Raw genomic sequence first — 19,725 nt, 5'->3', positions numbered from 1 at the left:
TAATCGAGGACAGCACTCACTTTTTCACAATGAGCAAATATTGAAAGAAATATCTGAAACAGATATATCTTTGTTTTTCCATAAAGGCTGTTGCTTGATTATCATGACAATCCAGTTTAATATCAAATGTATAGTTTATCATCTAATTTTGTAGCATCTTAAAAACTCACAGATGTAGTTTGCTTATGCATTCATGAACTAGAGATCACTTCATCAGACACGTAGCACAGATACAGGCATAGAGAGAGATAAATGTGAAATATGAATCAAAAGACCACTGAACAACCTTGGCTGTTTTAATACAAAGTACAAATGCATACAGGATTCACACAGTTAACCTTGGCAACTGGTGAAAGCTTCATTAATAATTGCAGTGGAAGAGAAAACTCTGCTCTCATCCGAGTACTAAATGAATAGAATGAAATTTTGTGGTAAAGTCTAATGCAACAGTTTCGGGCTAGCTTTGCAGTTTCAGGATGACACAATAAACGTGTTAGTCATCAAACTGCCACAGCATTCTCTTTATATTTTGATTGTACAATTCTATTTATGTTTACTTAGAAATAAGTCTGAGCATGTTAAACATGACTTACTCCCTGGGAAGTGTATATAGGACTGCATCCTTAATAAATTTAATTAAAATTAGATATATAATTTTCCAGCTGCTACTGCTTTTCTATGTACTGCTCTTTTGAAATTCCTCACATACTTACTCAGCAACTGGAAGGGGAAAAAATTAAAACTACAGAAATGATTGCAGCATGGAACAGGAATGTCTTGCTCAGCAACTATTATTTGCTCAGTAGCATGACCAGCCCAGAAAAACTGCACGCTAGACCACAATCTAGAGGCTGTTGCCTGAATCCAAATGGTTAGTCCCAAGCAAAGGGGACCCACTGAATCAATATTTGAATAGTAAGTCAACACTAATTGATTAAATCTAATTGATTCAATTGATTTACTTTAGTTGGGGACTAATAATAGGGTTCAAACCAGTTTTCCGGTTTGCAAATTTATATTTCAGATTAAAACACTGGCTAGGTTAGATATTTTCCAACTGTGTCAATCTGATGATGATGATGATGATGATGATGATGATGATGATGATATCCATGAAAGGTGATGCTGAAATAAATCTGTTTTCAAAATGCCATTAGATTCATCCTCCTTTTTATAATGAACAAACACAGCTTCTCTTTGAAAACTGCTCCATTCATTGTTTCTCTGTTCAAAACCCAATGCTGGATTCTGAAATGAAAAATGTCAAATAAATATACAAGTGTGCTAGAAACTGGAATTTCTGGACCAAAATAACAAGGGGATTACATCTCTTCTCCCTTTTTCTTATGATCTTCTCTATGATAGGGAGAAGCTGATCATAGAGTTGTACTAGAGGACCTAGAGATTCTTAAAGAGAACATTTTAATCAAATCTGCAAAAGTCAGACCCACAAATGCAGAGGGCCAACTGTATTACATACAATTTGTAACATTTTAAAAGAATTGTATAATTTTATGTCATAGCCTTGCTTTTTATTTGTCATTATTATTTTATAGTATTTTAGGATACTCTGCCAACCATTTCAGATTCCAGGAGTGGTGGAAGTGTGGTTATGTGCATCTAATCAATAAAATAAATATAAGTTTATTCTGAATGTAGTATCCTTTCTTTTCCTAAAGACTATGTCTCTGCAAGAGCTCCAGAAGGACTTTGAGAGCAATTCTCCAACAGACACAAACAACAACCAGACAGCTTCTAATGGAAATAGCATCTCATTTATTGCCTTCAACCCAGCTATGAATGCTGCAAGGCAGGCTAATGCCCCTTGTGAACAACAAAGCACTCCTAGTCATCGAAGCAGTGTCCTCAGTGTTATCCCAGCCTCAAATGTTGATCCTATAATTACAGCACCTCCATTTGTCAACTTCCACACAATCATTTTGGATATGAGTGGTGTCTGCTTTGTAGACCTGATGGGGACAAAGGCTTTGGGAAAGGTAGGTCATTCTTAATGGCTCCATTCATCTTTTGTATCGCCTTAAATTGCTATTTGAAGAGGTGGTTCTTAAAATATCCCACCAAGTTCCATTAAATGATCTGTAGTTTCAAAGAGGAGCAGTGATAGGTAAAAGCTTGAGTTGAGCTTGCTCTACCCTTCGAAGACAATCATACCCGACTATAAGTGATAGCCGATGATGAGGATGCTTCAGAGAGTTGGGTATTTAAGCAATCAAAATAAATTGCAAACTTTTAAGAATGCAAATCAGTAGTCAGGAAAGATTTTGTGATGTGACAAATCAGGCTGGAAAGAAATTACATATATAGTGTTCCCATGCTCCTTCTCAGTTCGCTTACCGTGGACTCACTGTTCTGCGGTTTTCCCTGCATGGCCCTCCTCCTCGCCTTCCCTCCCTCCCTCCTTGCCTTCCTTCCTCCTTCACTTTCCCTCCTGAGGCTGTGGAGAAAGATGAGGAGGAAGAAGAAGATGCTGGGGCTTCTATTCTGCTTCAGAATTATAGTTATCTGACTGTAGTACTATAGTATGATTTCCCTGAATCCAATATTTTATGACATTGCTTATAATATCACTTTTATTTTAAAACACCCCTTTTCTCTAAACATTGGGGGCTTTGTTCCTCCCATTGTTGTCCATTTGTTGGAGTTGGGATTATACATTCCAGGAATAACATCTATTTTTTAAAAAAATCTGGGACTATCTATATCCTCAAGCTTACTGTCTTCTGTCCACATTCTAACACTGGAAATAATTATCTTGGCATAAAATGTCTAGAATTTGCTGTGTTTTCTGCATTAATGTTCTCTTATTTTTTATTGGAAGTAAATAAAAATATGTGGAAGTAAATACTTTTTTTTGTTTCATCATGTAGCTGTGCATCAACTATCAAAAAATTGGGATTAAAGTTTTCCTGGCAAATGTACCTGGTAAGAAATTTATTCCATGTAGCAAACACCATTTGTCTCCCATAAAGGGGAAGAAAATGGAAGTAGGACTAGAAATACTGCCCATGAATTGTTTGAGTGCAATTTTACCTGTCTTTTTAAAACACAGGGAGTTTTTGCCCCTTCCTTCTGTATAAAAAAATGGAACCAGTCGTACCATCCATAGCAGTATCTGATTTTACAGTTTGCCTTTGAACCAACTTAGTATTTGAGTTTTTAAAGAATTATAACTCTTACTTAATAAAGATGTAATTATTGATAGTGATTAACATTTTCCAAAAATAACTTTTCTAGCTATTCCTCTAAGTTAGTGGTTCCCAACCTTTGGTCCTCCAGGTGTTTTGAACTTCAGTTTCCACAATTTCTAATAGCTGGAAAGCTTGCTGGGATTTCTCAGAATTAAAGTCCAAAACACCTGGGGGACCAAAGGTTGGGAACCTGAACTCTAAGTCAAAGATAATACTACTGGGAGATAATACTCCTTGGTTTTTTCCCCAGTTGTTGTTATGGTCTCTAGGCATGTTACTGCTTATGAAGTGGTTGTACATAGTTGTACAACCAGTTCTACAACCTATTGTAGAATAGGTTGTACAGTTGTAAAGTCCTGCCTTCCAAGACAAGGATCTACAAATGCAAGCAAGAAAGACACCACTGAATACTAGCCATTGCTTTTTGAGAAATGTATAATTTCCCCCTATAGCCTAAAATTAATGCAGAGGATCACATTATTCATGTATATGGTGGGGCTTTGAGTGAGGCATAAAATATTGAGCATCACAATTATTAAAAGGGTCTACGAATACTACTGCCCCCTCTTGTCCATGCCACTTCTTGTTATCTGCTGTCTGTAAACCCAATTTCTTTAGTTCTCTCGGCTTTCTCAAATGGAAACAGCAGCAATTGGACTGTATTCTTACTCCACTTGCCTGTAAACGAATGTGTCATCCTATGTTATGTGGGCTATAGATATAGATTTGTGTGCTGCACAGGCCTGGTCCAATAGGCATGTGCTTTTTCTCATTCTTTACTACTGCAAATTTATTTAACATTGAATATCCTGACACAACTAACTTTCAAACATGTAACTCTTGCTTTCCATCGCTTCAAGTGTACTTGTCTCCTTTTTTTTAGCCCAAGTGTATGATGACATTCGCACAGGGGGAGTCTTTGAAGAAGGAGGTCTTGAGCCTAGTCATCTCTTTGTGAGCATCCACGATGCTGTTTTGTTTGCAACAATGAATGGCAACAGAGCTGTGCGTTGCTCAGCCTTGGACCAGGTATAAATTACTGATGTCTCCTTACTCAGTCAGCCTTCTTTTATGTATTCCTTTTCATTGGTAGACCTTGTGTTAAAGCAATAGTCAGTAATTAGATTGGCAAACATGTTAATTGGATTAGTATAACATACTGTTGTCCTTTTCCACCTTATATATCACCGGCAATAGCTCTATAATTGCTAGCAGTGCTAAAAAGGAAGATACAAAGTCCGGTTTAATGGGGAAAGCCTGATTTAAACATATTTTGGATGGAAAAGTTAAAATAATTATCTATTTATTTGAATGTTTATATATAATCTAACTGACAAATACAGTTGGAATGTCTTACAAATATCAAACAAAATAATGAAAGCACAGATTTGACCATAAAGCAAATAATCCACCCAAAAATTGAAAGTTAAGAGCCAGTAATAAAACTTTAACAACAAATACAAAGATAAAATAAAAGATTGAATGTCTGCTAAAAGAGGAAGGTTTGTCATTTTCAACATCATGTAAGGACACTACACAAATCTCACTTGGGCAGAAATTCCACAAGCTGGGTGAAGGGCACCATTAAGAAGATTTCATTTTTCCAGTCATCAGCTATCTCATCATTCTGGACAGGTTTAACCAGAGAAAGCCTCTGAAGATAACCGTGATAACCATATAGGAGCCCATATGGAGGAAGTGTTCACTTGAGATACCAGCAGTCAGATGCTTAAGGGTTCAAAGCATTTCTTAACCTTTGAATAAGATTAAAAAATATATCTAAGATAGCTAAGAACTAAGTCACAATTTACAGCATCACTTTGAATAAAGTAAAGAAAAATAGAAGAAAAAAATCAGTAAGAAAGTCAGAGGTTGATTATATTGAGAGGGAGCTACACAATTAACGAGATAACTGTCCAATGGTGTTGCTCTTGTTTCGAATAGAGAGAAACTGAAGAGAGAATAGCTCTGCTGGGCTGGAGCTCATTAGAGAGTAAAGAGCAGGGCTCCCATCAAGGTTACTGAGTGCTAGATCCGTTTGTGAGAGGCACCAAGACTAGGAAGAGGAAAAGAGCAGGAAACAAGTACCATAAATAAATCCTGAATATGACAGATGCGCAGAAGGCAAGAAACAAGCAATAGCAGGACATGTGCTTGAAATGAGTAGTATGTTATTTGTTTAATCATGATGAGAAACAGTGGCCCTCACCAAGCTATCGAATGATAACAATGCAAAATGCCCCATATCTCAATTGTGTGTGTATGTTATGGGTGTGCAATCTTTATCTCCATCATTCATCTAAATGGAATGCTGTCAAAGAAAATAGTCCATGACAGAGGTTATCTGCTTTTAAGATCCCTTCCCATGGAAACCTTCACAAGCCAAACTATGATTACATCACAAACTTGCAGGATTCCTATGTTGTAAAATCATCAGAGATCAGAAATTTACTGATTCTGTTTTATTTCAGTAAAAATAGAAATATACTATAAAATAGTAAAATATATATTTTTCTATTTCTGTTAAAACAATAAAATTCTGTAAATAATGCATGAATTGACCTTCCAGGTTCAACAAATTTTGAGTTAGGGCTCATCCAGGCTGGCTAAATGTGTAAGGAAGTGGCAGTTTTTATAGCTGCAATTGTCTTTTCCCAATAGTCAAACAACTTTTTTCTAAGTTCTTGTGGGTTTTTTCGGGCTATATGGCCATGTTCTAGAGGCATTTCTCCTGACGTTTCGCCTGCATCTATGGCAAGCATCCTCAGAGGTGAGGTCTGTTTGGTAACTGGGGAAAGGGTTTTATATATCTGTGGAATGACCAGGGTGAGACAAAGGACTTTTGTCGCTTTTTTCTAATTCCAAGATGTTTCAGGCTATTTCCTTATCAGAAGCATTTAATGCATCATTCAACTTGTCAGGATCCTCAAGTCAGAACCTTCAAATGATATAAAATAGATAAAAACATTTTTAAAACCAGTGTTTTCAAAACTATGCACAGTTAAAACAGTCAGAGGAGTCAGTTCTGGTTTTAAGAACAGTTGACCATACAAAATATCAGTGTGAGCTGCTTGTTTTGAACCCGGTAAAAGGGGACAAATAGAACATGTCATCACATAGATAGCTGCCTATCCTATCAAAAGTGGCGAGAAATGCAAAAAAAAAAACCCACAACTGAAGATCCCAGATTTCTGGTAGACTCCCAAGGGTGGCAGCAATGGGGCTATTGAGGGTCAAAACCAAGAGCCAGCATGGTGCAGTGGTTTGAGTGTTTGACTACAACTCAGGAATTCAATTCCCTACTCAGCCATAGAAACTACTGGTGACCTTAGGTGAGTAACACAATCTCAGTACCAGAAAGCCCCGTGATAGGGTCACCAATGGTTGGAAATGATTTAAAGGCACATGACCAAGAAAAGGTCAAAGCCAATACCATGAATTGTGTTCAGAATAAATTGGATGCAGTTACAGTTTGTCTAAGAAACTGGAAGCCAATACAGTTTGTCTGTGAAAGTCACACCCAACAACAGTCTGGCTGCTGTATTTTGCATTAGCTATAACCTCCAAACAATTTTCAAAGGCAGTCTCACATAGAACAAACTGATATGAAAGGTAATTTAAGACACAATGCACTTTGGTCACATCTGTCCTCCCTAGGAAAGAGTGCAACTGGCAAACCAACAAAAACGAAGCGAAAGTATTTCTTTCCACTTTTTATTTGTACCAGAAGAGCAACTTTAAAAATAAATATACTTCCAAATGGATTAATAGACATCCTAACAAGATGTGGCATTTAATGTTGCTGTGTCAACAATATTCGGTAAACAATATTTACCAAATACTGTTTGAAACCCATGGTCTCTTCCTGTTTCCTTCCTAAAAAGTGCCAGTAAGATCGACAGTGATAATGCTCTACCAAAAAAGTGCAATAATATCATTGGAACCTATCAGTTCAACAATACTATATAGAGAAGTTACAAAAGTAATTCAAAACTGAAAGGACGCATTTTGGGGCAAAAACAAGAGACTTCAGAGTTAGCTTTTTAATGTTTGGACAGGAAAGCGCCTGTAAATGATATTTTACTATATGACCATGTTCTGTGCCTTCAATTTACACAGACAATCAGCCTGGATGGTCCTTTATAAGAACAAGTTTTTTTCTTATTGGCCATCAGTCAAGAACTGCTTATCTGTCATCAAACCTGAATTAATTAAAAGGAAAATCAAGTATAATGATGGCACTTCACTACAGAGGAATTTATGGACTAAATCTGTGAAAGTGTCAATAAACACTATGAAAATATGTGTATATTTAATCTATGATACTTCATTCAGACTTTGAAGTCACAATTTGCTGCCTTTATCAGACACACAAATGCATGTGAAAGTCTTGAAACAACACACTGCTACACATCAGATCTACATGCAACAGACTAGAATGCATTTTTAAAATGCAACATTGCATTCAGTTATTGAGGTCATGGGGATAGTCTTGCTCCAGATTCTTTATTTGCATTATTCCATTTGATAAAGGATTTGTCAACCCAGCCTTCAGCTGACTTGATGAAACACCTTATCTTTGTTGTATAGCAACTATATTTGCTCCTAAGAGATTTACTGAAGGTGAAGCCATCTGGTTATCATTTAGATACGGGGCAAAGGACTAAGTCCTTGTTCCACACTGAGGGTGGGTCAAAATGAAGCTCATTAGGAGACAAGAACAACATGCTATGAAGCCCAGCCTGCATCCTGCATAGGAATACAATCACCTTCACATTCACTGGCTTAACATTCACGGATTCAGTTATTTGCTATTCAGTTTGATATTCTCCTACCACGGCTTTCGCCTGCCTTCCAGGAGAGAACATGCACATCACTCAGGTTCCTAGGCATATGGAGTTAAGTTCCTCAAACTTTGGCTCAGTCTGTATTTTTGCCTATATGGGCCAAGAAGCACAAGGAATGCATGCCTGACAGATGGGTATCACCAGAACCAACTCCTCCCAAAGCCCAGGGCTGTGCACACACACATACACACAACAGCCTCAAGCCTGGGAGGGGGGCACAAATAACTGTTATAGTCAAATCTCTCCCAAAACCTAAGACCCGTCGCAAACTAGGCTCCTGCGGGAGCAAACCTTGCCAGCACGTCCCTGACGTCATGAGACTCCGCCTCTCGCCCTGCCCCTTTCTCAGCCTCTTTCTCCGTGCCAGAGTGGTTTTTACTTTGCTAGGGCAGCATTGCCAGCATACTCTCTCAGTTGAATTCTGCCAACTGAGAGAGTACGCTGGCAATGCTGCCCTAGCAAAGGAAAAACCACTCTGGCACGGAGAAAGAGGCTGAGAATGGGGCGGGGCGAGAGGCGCAGCCTCATGACGTCAGGGACGTGCTGGCAAGGTTTGCTCCCACAGGAGCCTAGTTTGCGGCGGCTCTACGGCTATGCCAATGTGCAAGTACTGGCTTGGAAAATGATAGCACAAAGAATTGCTGCTACACAAATTTGCACAACAGCCTCAGGATTCAGGAGAGGCCACCATGTCAATGTACATATTATAGCTGCAGTCTTCTGGAAGGGAGAACACAAAAAATTGTCACTGCCCCCATCCCCCTCCTAAAGCCTGAGGCTGCTTTATCCATGTTGAAACAGTAGATTGGGCATCAGGAGGGGGTTCATGGCAGTGGCAATTCTTCATGCCCTCCTCTCCCGAAGCATAAGGCTGTATTGTCCACACTGAAATGATGGCCTCTGGCTTCAGGAAGGAGTTAGCGGTGGCAGTTATTTTTCGTGTTTTGTGAAGGAAGATGTATTAAATGTAAAAACGTTGTGCTGTCGCACGCTGGGCCTGTGCATAAGACTGTAGACAGGACATAAATTCTGTGTGCCCAACGGGACGCCGGGGCTGCGTCAGATTAAAGGCCCTTGGATTTCCTTAAAACAGAGTCTTTAGATTGCTTAAAGGTTCAACAAAGTTCTTTATTATTGAAAACAAACGGGTACTTTAAGGCTTTCTTAACAGTCTATTGGCTCTCTCTCAATCTTGTCCACAGGGAACAGGCACTATCTTCATAACTGTAACTAATGGGGAAATCCTTAACTTCTAATCTGGGCAGTCTGTCTTTGCCTTTGTTGGCGTGGAGCCCCTGCACCCGGTACCAACTGCTTCTGGCTTTCGCGAGTGACCCTTACCAGAGTTTTGTAGACTTCCAGGGGAAAAGGAGTTCAGGTTTCGGTGATGGCTGGCTGAAGTCCCTCAGCAAAGAAGCTGTAGGGCTGTATAACCCCGGCCAAGCTGTGAGCTGTATATCTCCCCGGCCAAGCCATAGAAGACGAAGCTTTCTACAGGAGCTCTTGGTTTTGTCCTGGGTGAAAGGCTTCTCTGTGTGGACTGAACTCAAAATGGCGCCTATTCCCTCTAAAACCCAAAAAGGGGGCGGGACCAGGGAACCTAACTATAATTGACAGGTGGCTTGCCCTATGATTGCAGCCAAAAGAAGTTACCTATCTGCAGAGTCCCTGAAACTTAGGACTACAACAAACATTCAATGCAAAGCAAACAAAATAGGAGCTCCTGGTACAGTTGTACCTGCACAAATGTATTAAACGTATTCATTACTGTTTGTCTAAAACTTAAGAAATCTTTCAGTGACTGCCCCTCTATGCCTTCTTTTGGCAAATTGGTGAACATAAAACAAAGAAATCTTGTGATTTCCTATATCATCATTTTCCCATTTGAACTCATTAAAACTGTTAAGAACTGAAATGATATCTCACGGATACCAAGCTGTACACAGAATGTTTAACGGTCTATTCTTGTGAGGCATTTAGTACTTTGGTATATTAACGTAGAGTGCATTTGCAACATGACACACTCCATCTGCTGAAAATCCTTCTTGTGCCCACCATATTGGCAAGCTATATTGGCCTAACTGTCTTTGTTATTTTTCATACAGCGATCAAGTCAGATAGAAGTCTCTGTCTCTGATGAATCTCTGGAAGATAGCAGTGCTGAATTTCAAAACTTGGAAGAGGTATGTTAAAAGGAAAAGATGGTTATGGGTAAATATCTCAACCTTTCATTAGATAACAGGTGTGATCTGACTGAATCATGCTTTATTCCGAGTGACATCAATAATGCAAATGTCTAACCAAATTAGATCTAATTTATTTCAATGGAACTACAGTCTGATTTGGATCCCACATTAGTAACTTTCTGTCCTGGTCATATCAGTTAATAATTCATTTCTAACCCAAACCCTCATTATTATTTTTTTAGGAAATGTTTGGAAGCATTTTTCATTCAGAAGCACAAACAGCGTTGTGAATTCTTGAAGAAGGATTGTGTGATGGCAAACATTTTGACCATGGCATTCATGTATAAAGAAAAGTTTCTGTGCCTGAAAAAACAGAAACATTCAAGGACAACTGCCTTTATACATTTTGGCACGGGAGGAACAGTACCTTTGAAGCATGGAGGCCTCTTATGTGACATTCTCTTCTTTCAAAACCAGAGCAACTGACTATCGGAGCAGTTGGTATGGACAGCAGAAGAGGGAACTCAGGGAATACCTTTCATCTATCCAGAAACAGCAGAAAAGTCGCAGGACAATCACTAGTTCAATTTCCTTCATCCTGTGCTTCAAGCCATGCTTATATACCCACGAGAATGCATGTAATATATATGCATATGGAGGAGGTCTCAAGCAGCAAACTTGTTTTATCAGGAAAAAGAGAGACTATAAAGAGTCTATCATGAGATATTTGGGTATGAAAGCAGACAGTTTCTAAAGTGTGCACTGAACTTTATGGACTTCACACTATAAGTAAATAGGCTTCTGATGATGATGCCTAGCTCTTCCTCACTGAAAGCTAATATAACCTCCTTGGGGTTTTTTGAGAACTATGTATGCCAGTATATTTGATGACTATCTGCCATTTCCTGGAATGAGTTCTGTATCTGTAGTGGTCATGAACATCACCCAAATACTATCTAAAGACAGTGCTGCCTTTCCACTAGCCCCCTTTCTTCATTTTTTGGAACCTTTATCTTCCTGTGAAGAAAAACCTATTATTTCGCATAGGAATTTCTTGCACGAACAGATACTTTCATGGTACTTTGAATTCTTACAAAATCAAGCTTGGGTTGTTGTGAGTTTTCTGGGCTGTATGGAAGCATTCTTTCCTGACGTTTCGCCTGCCTCAGAGGTTGTGAGGTCTGTTGGAAACTAGAAAAATTGGGTTTATATACCTGTGGAAAATGTCCAGGGTGGGAGAAAGAACTCTTGTCTGTTAGAAGTAGGTGTGAATGTTTCAACTGGTCATCTTGATTAACATTTAATGGCCTAGCAGTTTCGAGGTCTGGCTTCTTACTGCCTTATTTGACCTCTAGTGCCTTATTTGACATCCAGTGTACATCTAGTCAAACAATCAAGCTTATTTGACTAGATGTACACTTAAACCAAAGAAATTGTTTTGACTAGTTTTTTATTTAGAAATTTCCAAAGAATAGCTGCTTGCACAATATTTAGTGCTTTAACTTCCTTTTCTGCATAACTAAACATTAAGAAAGGGTTTGAGTTTGGTTCATTTTAAGTAATAAACAAAGTTTCTAAAGGGATCAATTTCCTGATGCTGTCCCATACATATTCAGTAAAAAAATAACCAAAGAATTCATTCTGCTGAATTCATTACTAAAAATATATTACAGGCACCTCAGCTAGAAAGCAACACCTCATATGCAGTTTAGGCTTTTAGGCAACATTCATATAATGGTAAGGATTATTATCTAATCCTTCTTAAACTCTTTTCATCTATTCAATACCAAATGGATTTTCTTTCATGTATGCCACAGATGAAAAGAATCTACCTCTAAGACAGACCTGTCTGCCTAGATAACTAGAGAACAGTCTCTTTTGAAAATTGTATTTTGTAAATGCAATGTAGGATTGTTCCTCGATATCTGCTGGGATTTTGTTCCAGGACCCCCACTCCGATGAATATTTAAATCCATGGATGCTCAAGTCCCATTACGAACAATGGCATAGTAAAATGGTGTTCGTTATGTAAAATGGTGAACAAATCAAACAAGATCATAAGGCTCTGTGAAATGGCAGGAGGCTACAACAGTGTATGCCTACACATCAGAGGAGTGCTTAGTGCACAGCAAAATCAATATTTGCTTTTTGGATTTTTTTCCCTTGAATATTTTCAAGCTATGGTTGGTTGAATCTGTGAATGTAGAACCTGTGGATACAGAGGGCTGATTGTAATTTTTATATTAAAATGTGAATGTAAATACTATTGATGTTGCATAGTTTTCTGTTGTTACACTTTCTTGCATCCCCAATGGGCTGAATTTTTAAATCTCATGAATCAATTCTTCTAAAATAAATCTTCAGATGTACAAGACATGAAGGGAGGAGGAAAGTCTCAAAGTTCAGATTGTATGAAAATCACTAAAATGTCACTGTGTGCATGTAATTTGAAGAGATCATTTTTTTCCAGTAACTTCCAAATAAAAATGTAAAACAGCAAGATAATTAAAGTAACGTGAAACAAAAATTATATTAGCTGATTTTTCAAAATCTTGCATTCTCATAAATAGTGGAATATCAATTAGATTTTGAGAGTGTGCTTAATGTAGTTAACTTCAAACTCTTTCTTGCATCCCCAATGGGCTGAATTTTTAAATCTCATGAATCAATTCTTCTAAAATAAATCTTCAGATGTACAAGACATGAAGGGAGGAGGAAAGTCTCAAAGTTCAGATTGTATGAAAATCACTAAAATGTCACTGTGTGCATGTAATTTGAAGAGATCATTTTTTTCCAGTAACTTCCAAATAAAAATGTAAAACAGCAAGATAATTAAAGTAACGTGAAACAAAAATTATATTAGCTGATTTTTCAAAATCTTGCATTCTCATAAATAGTGGAATATCAATTAGATTTTGAGAGTGTGCTTAATGTAGTTAACTTCAAACTCTTTCTTGCATCCCCAATGGGCTGAATTTTTAAATCTCATGAATCAATTCTTCTAAAATAAATCTTCAGATGTACAAGACATGAAGGGAGGAGGAAAGTCTCAAAGTTCAGATTGTATGAAAATCACTAAAATGTCACTGTGTGCATGTAATTTGAAGAGATCATTTTTTTCCAGTAACTTCCAAATAAAAATGTAAAACAGCAAGATAATTAAAGTAACGTGAAACAAAAATTATATTAGCTGATTTTTCAAAATCTTGCATTCTCATAAATAGTGGAATATCAATTAGATTTTGAGAGTGTGCTTAATGTAGTTAACTTCAAACTCTTAAAATACATTATTTTGAAGATAAATCCAAATGTTTGTTAAATTCTTAGATTTATCTTGGGAAAGAGGAAGAGATGTAGGCTGGATAACTCAGTTACATTGTGGCTTTCAAATAAATGGTGCCCATTTTGCAATGAAAACAAAACTGTATGAATCATTCAGAGTGGGTAAACACATCCTGGATTGCAATAGCAGACTTTCTTTAATTTAGTTCTGTGTCATACTTCATCTCCAGAAGCATTTCCAAGCAAAACATTTGAAAAGATATACAGGAAATAATTTACAGTGCATTGTTTTGGTTCTTAAAAGACAGTGGTCCATAAGGCAGTGTTACTCAAAGTGGAAGTCCATTGAGTGATGCTGCTCCCTGAACCACTGGCAGCTGGTCCCCGGTGAGTTTTCAAGAAACAGTTGAAACCCATGTGGGCAAATGTTAGAGGACATCACATTGGGATGAAAAAAGCCACAAAGGTCTCCCACATCAGATAACTTAAGAAGCATTACCAAAGGAACACAGGAAAGACTGAATCTTTCCATCTGCCAAGGCAGAGTTTTGATCTCAAACAAGGAACCCTAACAGAATGGGAGATGCCTAGCTCAATAGCAGTATATGTGAAAAAAAATATTCGAGTCTTTGTGGACAACAAGTTAAACATGAGCCAACAATATGGTATGGCAGCTTAAAAGGGCAATGAAATTTTGGCCTGCATAGACAGGAGTATAGTGTCTATAACCAGGGAAGTCGTACTACCCCTCTATTCTACTTTGGTCGGACCACACCTGGAATACTGTGTCCAATTCTGGGCACTGCAATTAAAGGGAGATGTTGACAAGCTGGAATGTGTCCAGAGGAGGATGATAAAAATGATCAAGGGTCTGGAGAACAAGCCCTAAGAGGAGCAACTTCAAGAGCTGGGTGTTTTTAGCCTGCAGAAGAGAAGGCTGAGAGGAGACAAGACAGCCATATATAAATATGAGGGGAAGTAATAGAGAGGAGGGAGCAAGCTGGTTTCCTACTGCCCTAGAGACTAGGACACGGAACAATGGCTTCAAAATACAGAAAAGGAGATCCCACCTGAACATTAGGAAGAACTTCCTAACTGTGAAAGCTGTTCAGCAGTGGAACTCTCTGCCCAGGACTGTAGTGGAGGCTCCTTCTTTGGAGGATTTTAAACAGAGGCTGGATGGCCATCTGTAGAGGGTCACACAACAGAAAACATTAAATTACCCATGACTGCAGAAACTGCCAAAGTTTATTTATTTTAGGAAAAAATGTGTTAAGTGGACAGGAGCACAGAGAATCATAAAGTATCCAGTATTAAACATTAGAATATATTCGTCACAGGATTTAGAAAAAAAAACCTAGAAGTGTGATGATCATACTTGGAAAGAAAAGAGAGGTGTGCTTGCATCACTGCTACTTGAGACCGTCCACAATATAGTTGTTACAAGCTTGTAAATAATTGCCATACAAATAATAAAACAGCAAAGTAAACGATAAAGTCAAAGCAATCTCTAAAGTAATACAAACTTATTTTTCTATTACTTAAAATGGAACAAGCAAGTTAACAAACAAGGAAATCATAAAATGCTTTTCTATTGTAAAAGGGCTTTCAGAAAACACTTTAGTGCATATAAAGATGAGCCTGAAGCCAATTAGACCCAAGAAGGAATTCCACAGAAAACACTGCAAACAGACCCTGTCTTTAGTATTCAGCAAAAGGTCTGTTATCATGGAAAACAAGACACCAGAGCATGAGATATAATGGTCTTAAAACCAAGAAGACTGGAATAGATGAAGCCTGTCCCTTAGGTAACCTTTATAAGAGGGTAACGATGCTCAAAATGGTATAAATTTTGGTGGGACCATGACTCATGTAATTCCAAGTTAACTGAAAACTACCTAAATAGAGAATCATAGAGGTTGCATAATTATGCTAAACAAGGTAATTCAATGAAAATAAACGTGCTAACTGTAGGCTAGGAGAGAACTGTACCTTTATAGAAGTATTCTTTACATGTTGAAATGGGTAAAAAAGATGAAATGCTTCGCAGTGAAGGCAGTGAATATGTAGAAAGATGTTATGTCCCCCTAAGGCATGTTAAAGCACAAAATCTTAGGGAGGCCCAATACCTGTTCTCTACCACTCTCACAAAAGTTAGATCATAACTTTGTTGTTTATTCGTTCAGTTGCTTCCGTGACCTCATGGACCAGACCACCCCAGAGCTCCCTGTCAGTCGTTGCTACCCCCAGCTCCTTCAAGGCCAAGCCAGTCTCTTCAAGGATAACATCCATACATCTTCCCCTTGTTCGGCTCCTCTTCCTTTTTCCTTCCATTTTCCCCAGCATCATTATTTTCTTTGAGCTTTAGTTTGCTGCAAGTATGTGCAACAGCATCAAGGAATGATATTCACAGCCACTACCCGATTATCACAACATGTTACATGTTTGCACCTCAAACGTGCATACTTCCTCTCACCTCACTCAAGTCTGTATTTTGGAAGCATGTCCTACTGGGTTATATTTACAGAAGGCCTATGGCACTTTTGTCCAGATGTTTTTGGACAACAGGTATCCCAATGGCCAGGAATTTACTCATTCAACTATTAAACTGACATCTGGCTAAATCACTTATGAGCCATGATATGCCTCCTCTTTTCTTAAAGATTTTGCAAGTGCTTTTCACCAGGCTCAAGAACATTTTTTTTTCTCTCTTCTTCAATATCCTAGCTTTCTGTGTGAATGCACTTAGCAGATAGGTTATGATAGTTCAATTAGTCTCAAAGGTTCAAAGTCTGAATTTTTTGCTGGTTCCACTGATAATCATATTAATCAACTTAATTCTTTCAGACTAATTAAGGGAAATAACAGAACCAGTCTATTCTGCTTTGGTCAGATTTCTCCTGGAGTACTGGATTCCCAGCACTTCAGTTCAAGGATATCAGTATGTTGGAATGGGCTTAGAGAAAGGAGACCAAAGTGCTAAATGGTTTGGAAAAAGCCCTACGAAGAAAGGTTAAGCAAGCTAGGAATATTTAACCTACAGATTAATACAGATGCATAAAGGAATTCCATGGTTAGAAAAGAAGGCAACAACCCTTTCCCAATTATGAGTTACAACCTTAGAATCGTAACGTTGCTTATCAATTTTCCACTATGTGGAATTACTCCTCCCATTTTAATATCATGTTTTTGCAGGACTTAAAGCCAAACCCACTTGTGATTTTTCAATAACAATTTTAGTAGAAATTGAATATCCAAAATTTGTTTGTTTCATCCATACTCCATATACACATAGCCTGGTGGTAAGTTTGTGCACAATATTTTTTTTATTAATTTTGTGCATGAAGGTGTATAAGAAACAGAAATGAATAATGTGTTTAGATTTGAACCCCATTTCCCAAGATACCTCATTAGGTATAGGTAATTATTTCATTAAAAACTGAAAAGAAAAAAAAAACACTTCTCAGGCTAATTATATGCATACTATTTTTCATTAGTGCATGAAGCAATATGTATAAGGTGTGTATGAAACATAAAGGAATTTCATGTTTAGACTTGGATCCCATCTTTCAAGACTACTGCAATAGCAACATGCAAACTCCCAAGGTATATGCCATATTTACTCAAATCTAATTCACATCTTTTTTAGCTTAATGGATTAGCCAAAATTGAGGTGCACATTATATTTGATGGCATATTACAACTGTGTGCCAAAAGGTGCTTTGCCCCTCCATCAGGGTGAGACTAGCGAACTCACTAGTCTCTGCCTGATGGTGAAGCAAGGGCTTCCCTCCCCAAGCCTTTCTCCTTCCTCTCACAGCTGATCGCCTCCCAGCTGATAGATAGAGGAGAAATGGCACCCCTTTCCCTCCCCAAGCCATTTCTTCCTTTGTCCCCCAAGTTGGGGGCAGAGGAAGAAAGAGCATCTCTTTCCTTCCTCGAGCTATTTCTCCCATGAGGAGAGTCAGAAGCCTAAGTCAAACCTTCCAGCCCAGCCTGTGGCTCAACAGGATTCGTGTGATTTTTGCCAACTCCTTCCACTGAAATATAGCATACCATTGAGGGTCTCCCTTTCAAATATTAATTAGCACTGACTTTTCTTAGTTTCCAAGACCAGATAGGACTTTCCTATCCCACTTTTAAAACCTGCAGCGTTCTGGGGCTTTTAGTTCAATGAGCCCAGGACTTATCTTGCTGAAAATGAGAAACCCCTTCCCTAAACTACAAGTCCCAGAATCCTGCAGGCACAGACTTTAAATCCTATTTTAGGGTGATTTTTTTTTTTGGTCGTGTCAGGAGCGACTTGAGAAACTGCAAGTCACTGCTGGTGTGAGAGAATTGGCCGTCTGCAAGGACGTTGCCCAGGGGACGCCTGGATGATTTGATGTTTTTATCATCCTTGTGGGAGGCTTCTGTCATGTTCCCGCATGAGGAGCTGGAGTTGATAGAGGGAGCTCATCCGCCTCTCCCCGGATTCCAACCTGCGACCTGTCGATCTTCAGTCCTGCCGGCACAGAGGTTTAACTCACTGCGCCACCGGGGACTCCATTTTAGGGTGATTGTCTTTGGAGTATTTAGTCCCCATAATTCCTTTCAGTAAGTTAGGGGAGTTTTCCATGTGATTTGCTTGTGGTTCCCTTTTGCAGCTCTAAGGAGATTTGAGGGATAAAGTCTCAGACGCCAGAATTAATGCAGTTTGACACCACTTTTAATTGCCATGGCTCAGTACTATACAATCCTGGGAGTTGGAGTTTGATGAGGCATCAGCATTCTTTGGAAATAAGGCTGAAGATCTTGTAAACTACTGCCCCCATGAATCCATAGCATTGAACCATATCAGTGAAAGTGGTGTCAGTCTGCATTAATTCCAGTGCCGATTCACCCAAGGACTTTGGAATCATTTAGGATGCGACTATACTGTAAGCATGCATACTGCCTGATAACACCATTATTCAGTGTATGGAATCCTGGGATTTGTAGTTTGGAGATGCGACAGTCCTCTTTGACAAAGGCTAAAGAGCTTGACAAACTACAACTCCTAGTATTCCAAAGCATTGAGCCAGGGCGATTAAAAGTGTCAAGTTGCATTCATACTATGCAGTGGTGCTCAGACGGTGGGTCCCCAGATGTTTTGGCCTTCAACTCCCAGAGATCCTAACAGCTGGTAAACTGGCTGTAGGCCAAAACACCCGGGGACCCTGTTGTTGAACATCTATCTTTGTTAATCTGCTGTATACCATCTCAGCCCCAAACATTTTAATCGGATTTAAGAGTTTTTAATGGATTTAATACTTTAAATGTGTTACATGTATTATGTCATGCTCATTTAAGCTGTTTTTGATTTGTTGTTTCACTGGCACTGAATATTTGCCATTGTCTTTTATACTGTTGTAAGCCATCCTGAGTCCTCTTGGGGAGATATGGTGGGCTATAAATAAAGATGACGATGATTATTAAAATTGGCTTGTTATGGAAACAAGGATTGGGGATAAAGCTTAAGTAGAGACAGTTTTTCCCAATGAAAACTCTTTCAGGAGTGAATTTCATCTCCTAAGGGTAGATTTCTCTCATTTGCTGTTGTCTCACCTCCACTTGTAACTATGAGTCATTTGTAAGTTGGATGTTTGTAACTTGGGGACTGCCTGTAATGTGTATTTGAAGCATAAAATCACAGAATAATAGAACTGGAAGAGACTACATGGGCCATTTGGTCCAACCCCCTGCCATGCAGGAAAAGCACAAAGTATCCCTGTCAAATGGCCATCCATCCTTTGTTTAAAAGCCTCCAAAGAAGGAACGTCCACCACACTCCAGGGCAGAGAGTTCCACTGCTGAACGCCTCTCACAGTCAGGAAGTTTTTCTTAATGTTCAGGTGGAATCTCCTTTCCTGTAGTTTGAAGCCATTGTTCTGTATCCTAGTCTCCAGGACAGCATAAAACAAGCCAAGAAAGGACATTCTCGGTGGTGGCCCCTCAACTCTGGAACTCCCTCCCCAGGTAGATCAGGCTAGCACCCTCAATATCCACATTTCATAAGGAACTAAAGACGTGGATGTTCTGCTGTGCATTCGATTGACAATTCCCTTGACAAGTGGTCCCTAACCATCACCAAGCAGCAACAGTGAGAACTGACTATGGAACAACAGACTGGTTCAAAATTGGGAAAGGCGTATGGCAGGGTTGTATATTCTCCCCCAACCT

General features: G+C 38.7%; 1 protein-coding gene across 1 annotated transcript in view; it reads left to right on the top strand.

Annotated features, from left to right (window-relative positions):
• Positions 1-12,510, top strand: part of SLC26A9 (solute carrier family 26 member 9) — a 70,436-nt gene extending 57,926 nt beyond the window's left edge. The window contains exons 17-21 of the mRNA XM_060772889.2: positions 1,680-1,997; positions 2,889-2,943; positions 4,093-4,238; positions 10,162-10,239; positions 10,485-12,510. Coding sequence (XP_060628872.2) covers positions 1,680-1,997; positions 2,889-2,943; positions 4,093-4,238; positions 10,162-10,239; positions 10,485-10,532 — 645 coding nt within the window. The 3' untranslated portion in view covers positions 10,533-12,510. The remainder of the gene's footprint in view (positions 1-1,679; positions 1,998-2,888; positions 2,944-4,092; positions 4,239-10,161; positions 10,240-10,484) is intronic.
• Positions 12,511-19,725: the final 7,215 nt, after the last annotated feature.

This window comes from Anolis sagrei, chromosome 4, assembly GCF_037176765.1.
Source record: "Anolis sagrei isolate rAnoSag1 chromosome 4, rAnoSag1.mat, whole genome shotgun sequence".
Lineage (NCBI taxonomy): Eukaryota > Metazoa > Chordata > Lepidosauria > Squamata > Dactyloidae > Anolis > Anolis sagrei.
This window is presented reverse-complemented; position numbering and strand designations above follow the sequence as displayed.